Source organism: Chenopodium quinoa, unplaced genomic scaffold (assembly GCF_001683475.1).
Source record: "Chenopodium quinoa cultivar QQ74 unplaced genomic scaffold, ASM168347v1, whole genome shotgun sequence".
In the NCBI taxonomy this organism is placed as follows: domain Eukaryota; kingdom Viridiplantae; phylum Streptophyta; class Magnoliopsida; order Caryophyllales; family Amaranthaceae; genus Chenopodium; species Chenopodium quinoa.
In genome coordinates this window covers 2,402,234-2,413,383 of record NW_018743050.1, presented here as the reverse complement: position 1 = coordinate 2,413,383, position 11,150 = coordinate 2,402,234, and the positions used below count along the sequence as shown (strand labels likewise).

The 11,150-nt window shown below is 37.0% G+C and overlaps 1 protein-coding gene across 1 annotated transcript; it reads right to left on the bottom strand.

Moving 5' to 3' along the window:
- Positions 1 to 6,066: 6,066 nt before the first annotated feature.
- LOC110730788 lies at positions 6,067 to 11,150 on the bottom strand. The gene is made up of 5 exons (XM_021910610.1): positions 9,211 to 11,150; positions 6,608 to 6,798; positions 6,391 to 6,420; positions 6,183 to 6,309; positions 6,067 to 6,070 (listed from the first exon to the last, which is right to left on the bottom strand). The coding sequence occupies exons 1-5, from the start codon at positions 11,148 to 11,150 to the stop codon at positions 6,067 to 6,069; spliced, it is 2,292 nt and encodes a 763-aa protein (XP_021766302.1).

The window sequence follows — 11,150 nt, the reverse complement described above, 5'->3', positions numbered from 1 at the left end:
GCGCCACATAAGCAAAGGTATTATTTCGACCAATTACAAAGTTTTCTATTTATTTTAGAATTAAAAAAATCACTTGCCACCTAAGCAAAATTAACGAATGAAATTTGAGAGTTTAAATTCATTATTTATCTCACAATTGTATTAGATATAAATTCTATATAATATAATTGTTTGCTTTTTTAAGTTTTTTAATATTTAAGTATATCATTTGTCATTGCCTATTTCAATATATCTTTATCATGGTTTTTTTATAAATATAAAATCTTCTTTCTATGGTTATATAACTATTTCATATATCATATATCTAACTTATTTATATTAAAATAACACAACTTAAACAAAATGTTTAATATGGAAGCTACAATATATGTTATATACTATACAACATAGTATGGAACTACAATATGTTATAAATTATACAACATTACAACTTAATATCTGACTTTTTTGTATGATAAGATTTTTGAAAAGATATAATATACTACTCCAACCCAATATAAATGATAAATGTAGATGGCTTTTCTATTATAAGAATAAAATATATAAAAATATATAAAGGAAAAATTGACAGGAATAATCCCAACTTTGCTCGATTCGCCCAAAATAATCCCAACTTTTGATTATTTTTTAATAATCTGAACTTTAGTATGAATTTGCATTCAATGGTCCCAAGTGACCAGTAACCTGTTCAATAGATAATTTTTTAAAAAATGTTTAATGTACATGTGTCATTAAATGATTGGTCAAAAATAAGTTTAATTTATATTATTGATAATTGTTTAATTAATTAACTTAAAAAATATTATTAAAAAAAATAAACACCACCAATGCAACAACCCACCGCCCTCAGCCTGGGCTAACCCCCAACTCCGACCACTGCCTAGCTGACTCCATGGACGGCGCCCGCTGGCTTATTTCCCCTTCCCCCGCTGGCGAAGCTCACCCCGTTGGCTTATTTCACCACCCCCCAGTGGTTTTGGGGTTGTTTAAGGTACGCTTCTCGTTACGCAGCAACCCACCGCCCCCAGCCTGGGCTAACCCCCAACTCCGACCACTGCCTAGACCCGCTGGCTTATTTCCCCTTCCCCCGCTGGAGAAGCTCACCCCGTTGGCTTATTTCACCACCCCCCGATGGTTTTGGGGTTGTTTAAGGTACGTTTCTCGTCGGGATTTCTGGGTAGTTTTGTGTAGACATCCAAATGTGTCTCCCCAAAACCAAACCCAGTGATGAATACCTTTCATGTCATTTGATTATCGAACAAAGCGAAAGTGTGAAAAGTCTAGTGATGAGGATGTTTTTATTAAAATATATATCTCTTCTTTCTGTTTTTGAAAATATTTCTTTTCTTACCCTTTTATTGAAAAACGTGCATTCTGGTTTAGTTTGGTCCATGATATGGGTCCAATAATGGTGTAGTTGGATGGGGCTTGAAAATACCTTTCCAACGATATATTATAAGCTCAATTCCGATGAATAATGAGGAAGTTATGGCAAAAATACTAAACTGGGCCCAAACCGGGTTTTACCTGCGGCCCAATGATCTAGAGGAGGGGCCTATTATTAATTATCATTCCTAAAGTTATTAGGATTGATTATAGTCTTATAGAATACTCTAGAAGGTTCTTTTAATTCCTAATGGAGTTAGGATTGATAATTATGTTTTAAAGAGTTTGAAATTGAATAAAACTACTCCTTTTTATAATCCTTGTTTTGTACGAAGTGGAATATATTTAGATTTTATTTTCGTTCCTCATAATCTTTATCCAAATTTTATATGGTTGGATAGATCTTGAAATTATCTTTCCAATGATATATTATAATATTAAATCCGAGCTATGACGAAAAAGATATGAATGAGATACAAAACTCTATCCAAAACTGACACCCTTTCACTATTTCAGCCATATCTTTTTATCTACAAAAGATTTTATTCTGATTTTAATTAGGTTGGAAATTAGACTTTAACAGCTTTCCAACGACATATTATATGCCTTATTTGGACTTCCGGATCAAAAGATATGATAAAAACAAAAACGCGTGAAACTGATTATTAGCGCCTGACGACAAGCATTAGCGCCTGGCGCTAAGGCTTGGCGCCTGGCGCTAATGACCAGCGTCTGGTGCTAATCGTGTTTTATTCTCGTTGTAACTCTTATTCGTTTTTTTATCCATTCGACTGATTTTCTCTATAAATAGCCTCTTAAAATTCTGTTTTTAATCATCAATTTTCAACAATAATCAATTTCCATAAACTCTCTAGTTTTCTAATTCTCTTCTCTCTCTAAGCTAAAGCTTATTTTCTCTCTCTCTCTTTCTAAACCAACCCTTTTACAAATATAATTCCTCATACAAGATGTAGAAACACCTAGCCAAATTCGAAGTTGCCTTCGCCCAAGACGTAAATTTCTGAGGGTTTGGTCCCAAATCTCTATTTCAATTATTTAATTTAATTATTTGATTTATTATTTTCCTTGAAGTTACTAACTCGAGTATTTTGTTATTAGAAAGAGATACGAGGCATCCAAGTAAGTGCTTTAATTGTTTGCATAGATATTATGATATAGAAATCATGTCTAGGTTGTTATTATGATTCCTAGTATCATGTTAGGATGCTTGATGTTAACAATGATTCCTAGTATTATGTTTAGGGAAAAGGTTATAATATCAAATATGTTTATTATGATTCCTACGATGCTTCCTATTTTCTTTCCTAATATTCATGTTAGTATCATGTTAGGGTTAAAGCTTTGATTTTTACATGCTTAGTGACATGCTAGGGTTTGTTATTAATCTTGTTAGTATCATGCCTAGGATCTTGCTATTATTATGATTTAACATGAATGATTATGATTATGATTATGGTTATTATTATTAATTTTTGATTATTATTATGTTGCTTGATGATTATTATAGTTATTGCTTGATCACACCTTTTATGCATGTTTAAAGGGAATTTGTACTTGTAATCACGCTTAATAAGATAATTAATAATCTTGTTTAGGGTTAATTTGATTATAATTCAAGTGATCTCCAATAATAGTTTTATTTTTGCATTAATATTCAACCAAAATAGATTAAACAGGTTTAGGGTTAATCCTATTGGTTGCATGTTAGTCAGAAAGCGCACATGAATACGATCAGAATAAAGTAGAGGCCTATTATTAGGGCAGGTTCAATCTCTTTAAGGTTGGATTTGTACTTTCATCCCCAAACTACCAGTCATGGTTCCAGACCTATTGGAGTTGACGATCTCCTGGATCGTTAAGGGGTGTAACCTTCACCCCGTGAACGGTTTACAAGTACCTAAAACTTGTTGGCGACTCTTTTGCTCTATCGTCTTTCCCTTTGGACGCCACCATGCATAAGTGTATGATCACAGTGGGATTCAAGCTAGGGATAATGCTTGTAATATTCCCTACATTTTGAATTGGATCTGAAGTTTTGGGGGCTGGAGAATAGGGGGCGGGGTCATTCCGGGAAGGAAGGGGCGTTTATGCGGTGGATAGGGGAGGAGAAATGGGAGGAGGGCAGTGCGTCGGGTGGGGGAATTTGGGGAGTATGGGTTGTTCGTGGGAAGGGGAAAGGGGTAAGGTGTCCGAGCTTCACCGGAAAAGGAGGGGTTGTTCATGAATTTTGCATATGCAGGAATTTGTGTAATTAATTCAGTGAAGGGAACTGTTACCTGCAAATCTTTAACCATCTCCAGAAACTTACCAAACTGCTTATCCAAATTTGTTTTTAAGTGACGATTGGGGAATGGAAGTTTGATAACTGGCTTTGGAGCAATACTGCTCTTATCTGGAGCTGCTACCTCCCCTAGAGTCGTAATGTATTATCAGAAATATTAGTACTACTCTTTAGCCCTGCAGGGCTATTAGCTACATTGTTAGGTTTAATGGAATCAAGATATCATTATTTATTAAAAACAGGTTCATCATTTCGGGGCATAGTGGGCCCTTCATAGTGTGAACCACTCCTTAGAGTAATTGCAAAAGCTTGATCTGTAGGCCTAGTTGGCTGTGCTGGCAAAGCTCCCTGTTGACTGGCTTGTAGAGTAGTAGAAATCTGCGCAATTTGATTATCTACAATTTTATTATGTGCTATGATCGAATCAATTTGGGCATCTCTACTCTCCATGTGCTTCTGCATACTAGCCAGCATCGCTCTAATTTCTGCCAAAGCAGGGACAGAAGATGAGGAGGGTTGTTCTGGTCAGCATTGGGGTGGTAATATTTTTGTTGTGTTTGTTGTGACGCCTGTGATTGTTGTGGAGGTGGCGGATTTTGAACATTGGTGCTTCGGTAGGAAAGATATGGATGGTTCCGGAACCCAGGATTGTAGGTGTTGGAGTACGTAGGGTCGTTCTGCCTACAAGCTAGAAAGGCATTGACTTGCTCCATGGAACTCCTGCAATCTTGCTCCCAATGACCTACAATTCCACAATTTTCACAAAAAGCCTCATTAGCATTATTATTAATTGCATAAACATTAGCTATATTTACATCACTAAGATTATCTAATTTTTGGCAAATAGAGGTTAATTGAGCTTGTAAGAAGGATACAGAGTCGATGATATGTCTATTTTATATAGTATTTTACCCCAATCCCTTGGTCATAATTAGTAGTGTTCTTGGCTCTTTAGAGCCACTGTTATTACTAATTGGTGTTTTCTAGTATTTTCGTAGATTTGGTTGACTTTTGTAGGGATTTGCACTTTTAGAGCATTTTTCCGAGATATTATGGAGCAACTACAGGCATTGGAGAAGCGCAACCAGTTTTATAGCCCAGGGCCGGTTAGAGCTATCGAACCGGTGATTAAGGGCTCGGTATATGTGATACCGGGGCATTTGGACCAAGTATTCAAGACCCGAAGAGGAAATCCAGATTGGCCCGAAGAATTGGAGCCCAATCGAAGTCCAAATAGTGGCCCAAGAGTGCCGCCTGGCTAAAGAGGCTGGCGCCCGGAGGCGCGCCCGGCCGGGCTCAAGAATTATACCTGATAGAGAAAAGGCACGCCCGATCAGGCGGTGCCTCGCCCAATCGGGCGCGTGTTATTATTAGGGGTTAATTATCGACATTTAAGTTTGTTTTAGTTTAGGATTCTCGCGTAGTTTAAATACTTTTCCGTTAAGCGAGTTTAGTATCTTTTTTTACTTTTTCTTAATTATTTCTTAGACTTTCTCTCTCTACTTAGCTTTTAGATTAGTTTCTCTCTCATATACTTTGTTCTTAACTCTATTCTTAATTCCAGATTTCTTTGGTAACGATTTCTCTTCTCTTAATCTTAGTTATTTTATTCCTTTGATCATGTCTTGTTTTATTACTTTGATTTGTTTAGATTTAATTATGTCTGAGTTTCTAGGGTTTATGGGGATCCATAAATAATATGAAGGGGTAATTTATTGTTGTTAATTGTCAATGTTAGATTAATTTCCTATTGATTGATTTAATGCTCTGTGACTAGATTCGCGCAGATCTTTTATGCATGAGTTTGACAATATTGATTCGAGATTAAAAAGATGAGAATTGATGTTTAGGTTTAGCTTCAATAGGCAGGTTAATTTATAAATAGTTAAGTCGAGATTCGAGAGATGGGATTTAGTACAGGTAAATTAGTTGTGTGATTGTAAACGTAGCGAAAGCCATTTATAATCTGATTAATTTATGCATTGATAATTGATTATTATGCTTTACCCTGGAATATTATTTATTGGTGAACCTATGCCTTAGGCCTTTCAATTCATTGTTTTCTCCTTATTTTTAATCTTCGTAGTTTAGTTCCTTTTGATTATAATATTTTGGTTACTTCATAATCTAGATTATATTAGTTAATTAGGAATAAAAAAGACTTGTTTCCCTGTGGATTCAACCCTACTTCCCTATCTATTATTAGTTAGTGGTTTTAGGAATTACTTTGATTAGGTGATTCGACTTTAGCCTATCAGTTGACACTATGTTTCCCCTTGTTAGCAAAGCCTCTGGGATTCCCATATTGGGAATTATGAATTGCCATATCTTCAATAACTTGACCTGCATCATCAACATTAAGGTTCATAAACCTCCCACTAGCTGCAGAATCCAATATTGTTCTAGATGAATTTCCAATCCACTATAAAAGGCTTGGATTAACTGCCATTGTGCCAGATTATGGTGGGGGCATTCTTTCTGTATATCCTTGAACCTCTCCCAAGCCTCATATAGAGTTTCATCTGGAACTTGGGCAAAGTTCTGAATGGCACTCCTTAGTACAGCTGTTCTCTCTTCAGGGTAATATTTATTATAAAAATTTAAAACAAGAGTCTCCCAGTCTGTTATACCAAGTGTAGTTGTTTAATCCATTATACCATAATTTGGCTTTTCCACATAAAGAGAAAGGAAAGAGAATCTACCTGATTTGGTCCTGTGTGACCCTAGTTTGCCTGATGGTATTACAATATTGACAGTAGTCTGCAATATGAAGATTTGGGTCTTCACCCTTAGATCCACTGAATTGCTTCCTTTCTATCATCGTCATAAATTGGGGTTTAATCTCAAATTATACCCCATCAAGAGCCGGAGTGGGAGTAAGATGTGGAAAATCTATAAGCTTTGGCTGCGAATAATCACTGAGCTTCTTAGGTATCGCCATCTCTGATTCTGGATCTGAAGATACCTCTGAATCGCTAGAATCAGTTGGAGGGTCTAGGCGATTATTGTTATCACCAGAACCCGCCAGGATTTGCCTGTAAAGATTCTTTTGTCTATGTAAAGATCGTTCGATCTCAGGATCGAATGTGATATGGCATGATCTGGAACACCTGGGCATAAACAAAGAACTAGAAAGCAAATATGAGACTTGCCTCAAAGAACTAACGTTCTCTGAGACAAGAAGAAATAACCTAAACTACTGAAAACAATCAGAAATAAAAAAAAAAAAAAAAAAAAAATTGTTTCCCCTCAACGACGCCAAATTTTGACAGGCTAAAGTCTTATCACCTAATCAAAAGTAATTCCTAAAACCACTAACTAATAATAGATAGGGAAGTAGGGTCGAATCCACAGGGAAACTGCGTCTTTCTATTCCTAATTAATTATTATAATCTAGATTATCAAGTAACCAAATTGTTATTAATAAAAGGGAACTAACTACGAAGATTAAGAGTAGGAAGAAATCAATAATAAAAGGCCTAGGGTCACAGGTTCATCAATAATTAATAATTCGGGATAAAACATAACAACCGATAATTAACATTGCACATATAACATGATTAACAGGCTCTCGCAATTTATTAATCAACATAGATCTAACAGGCTCTCGCAATTTACTAGATCTAAGTTCCTATTGAAAATAGCCTTTAATATCAAATTAACATCTGCTTGATTCATCAATTCAATATTGCTATACTTTTACAAGCAAATCACATCTGCTCGATTCATAATCTGGTTGTAAAGCGTTAAAACTATTCAATAAGAAATTATCATGCAACATCAATAATCATCAATAACAAATTATCCCTTCATATTAATTATGGATTGCCCAAAACCCTAGAATTAAACTACTCACACATAATTAAATATAAACTAAACAAAGCAATTAAAGGAGACACGATGGAAGAAATAAAGTAAATAACTGAGATTAAAGTAGAAGAAATCGTTACCAAAGAAATAAGAATTAAGGAGTTGAATTAAGAACAAAGTTATAGAGAGAGAAAACTAATCTAAAGATAAGTAGAGAGAAAAAGTCTGAGAGAAGAGGTCCTAATTGAAAGCATTAAAATCGTATTTATATCTAAAACAAATACTCCTAATTAAAACTAAAATAAATCGCCAGAATTAGCTCTAAAAATCTTGCGCCCGATCAAGCCCGCCTTTTCTTCAGTAAGAGCTTCTCTCGCGTCCGGGCGGGCGCGAACTTCTCTTCCCCGCCCGGTCAGGAGCTCTCTTGGCCGGGCCCGGGCACTTGGGCACGTTTGGACTTATTGATTGGGCTTCGATTCTTCGGCCCAATCCAGATTTCCTCTTCGGGTCTTGATTACTCGGTCCAAATGCCTCGGAATCTCAAATGCTAAGCCCTTAATCACCGGTTCGATGACTCTAACCGGCCTTGGGCTATAAAAAATGGTTGTGCTCCTCCAATGTTCGTAGTCACTCCATAATATCTCGGGAAAATGCTCCAAAAAGTGCAAATCCCCACAAAAGTCAACCAAAACTACGAAAACACTAGAAAACACCAATTAGTAATAAAAGTGGCTCTAAAGAGCCAAAAGCACTACTAATTATGACCAAGGGACGGGGGTAAAATACTTTATAAAACAGACATGTTAGGTATTGATTGAGATCTTATTGTTTGGTTTAGGAGAGGACTTTATTGAAGATGATTTCTAGTTAGTAAAGTGGCATACCAATTCGTTTATTCAAGGTACGTACGAGTTACGAAACCTTGCATTTAGAAGCATGTATAAGGATGTGTCGAGAACTTATTAGTATCATGTATAGAGAAGACTGGGCATAAGTGTTTCGTTATACAATGTGATTTCCGTATGTTGTGCACTATTTTACTTTGCAAATATTATTTATGTATTAATTTTGCAAGATGCGCTTAGAGGCAAAGGTATGTGATTTGGCGGAATGATTTATTTATTTTGTTCATGATTATTGAAATAAAATGAGTAAAGGAAGAATTCAAGCCTTATAATGCGAGATTAAGGTTTTGGGGTGCCCTATGAACTCAAGGTGTTTATACACCGAGGTAGTTAAAGGAATCAATAATAAACATTGCTTGTCACTAATAAATCAAGAATTGAATTAAGTTTGGTTTGGTTTGTTTGATTGAATTGATATTGGATTGATTGTATTGTTTTGCATATGAGTCATCACCAAGTCTAAACTTGTAAATCACGTAAAGTGCAAGATGGATGAGCAATAAAACTCTAGATTGGTGCACATCTGGAGTAATGACAATCAGGGGTTGGGTACACGGGGTATTAGCCGTGCACTTTTCTCGAGGTCGTCTGATCTACGAGTCTCATATTTCAAATACTTTTCAAAACTAGAAGTTAGATGAGATCTCATACAAGCTACGGTCACGGAGTCGCGCCCGTGGTCGTTGAATGTTTTTATTGATGTTTCCGAAAGGAGCATGGGGTTTTTCTTTTATTAATTGACTGATCTCTGTAACCGCATTCCAAATATGGGTAGGGAGCAATTCCCTCAAAGCAGTGGGCAACAACCTCTCCATGAACACGTGACAGTCGTGGCTTTTCATTCCATGAAGCTTACAGGCTTGTAAATCTACGCATCTTCTCAAATTGGAGGCATATCCATCTGGAAAACGCAACTGTTTAACCCATTCACACAACACTTTTCTTTGAGCCTTGTCAAGAGCGAATGGGGCTTTTGGCATAAACTCTTTTCCTCTATCATCTTCATCCATATGAAGTTGTGGCCGTTTACAATATTTGGCAATGTCATTTCGAGCCGATGGCGTGTCACATGTATGCTTTTTCACATCCATTATGGTGTGGATTAGCTGATCAAAGAAGTTCTTTTCAATGTGCATGACATCCAAGTTGTGACGGATGAGCAAATGCTTCCAATAAGGAAGTTCCCACAACGAGCTTTGCTTGAACCACCCCTTTTTTGCTTTTTTTAGGTGTTTCAATGCCTCCGCTCCATCAGTTGCCTTTGGAAGGTGTCTCACACATTCCCACAATTCCTCACCTGACATGATGTGTGGCGATGAACCTTTTTCTACTTTGTTTTTATAAAATGCAGTTTTGCTTTTTCGAAAAGGGTGTTCTGTTGGAAGGAATTGGCGATGGCAATCAAACCAAGAAACTTTGCCACCATGTTCAAGCCAAAATGCTTTGCTTTTATCCATACAATAAGGACAAGCCTTCTTACCCGCTGTGGTCCAACCAGACAACATACCGTAAGCTGGGAAGTCACTAATGGTCCACAGGATGGCTGCTCGAAGATTAAAATTTTGTTTCCTTGAAATGTCATAAGTATTTGCGCCAACTTCCCATAAATGCTTCAACTCTTCTACCAGCGGTTGCATATACACATCCAAATTGCCCTTAGGGTTCTTAGGACCAGGAACAAGCAATGAAAGAAACATGAGTTGTCTTTTCATACACATTGAGGGAGGCAAGTTATAAGGGGTCAATATGACAGGCCAACAAGAATATTGTCCCCCAAACTTACCATGAGGAGCAAAACCATCTGTACACAAGCCAAGTCGAACATTACGAGGCTCATTGGAAAATTCTGGGAAGCAATTGTCAAGGTGTTTCCAAGCTTCACTATCACTAGGGTGCGCCATTGTGTCTTGAACTCGAGGATTTTTCGAATGCCATGTCATTTCCTCCGAAATGTTCTTGGTTGCATAGAGCCTTTGCAATCTCGGTGTGATCGGAAAGTAAATTAAAACATTCAAAGGCACTAAGCTACCTTTGGAAGTCTTCTTGTATCGGTCGCTACCACACACCCGACAAGAAGATAGTTGAACATCATCCTTCCAAAATAGCATACATCCTTTCGGGCATGCATGAATCTTTTCATGAGGCAACTCCAACCCCTTTACAATCTTCTTCACCTCATAGAATGTATCGGCCATATGGTTGTTGTTAAGAATAGCCTCATTGACCAAAGAAGCAAACCCATCAACACATCTATGGGGCAAATTATACTCGCACTTAAGACTAGTAATTCGGGCAGCCATCTCTAAGACAGACAACGAACTCCCTTTGTATAATGGTTGTTCGGAAGCTTTTAACAAATCTAAGAAATGCTTAGCTTGTGCATTAGGCTCCTCCTCTGCCTCTTCAGAATGCCCTTGATCTTCATTATGACCAAAAGCATCGAAAACCATTTCACGGTATTCATTTGACGGCCCTTCAGGAACTCCCGGAAACCCTTCCCCATGACACATCCACTCATAGTAATTAGGCACAAAACCCTTGCGGTACAAATGAATTTTAACCGTTTCCGCATACCATAGCCGCTTGTTCTTACATTTAAAACATGGACACCTAACTTCATTCGGGTTGCTGCTCTCGGGATGATCTTCCACGTATTTAAGGAATTCATCTACCCCTTTCACAAAATCCGGATTAATAAAATGTCCAACCTTCCTTTCATACATCCAGCTATGTTCTGTTCGTTTCAT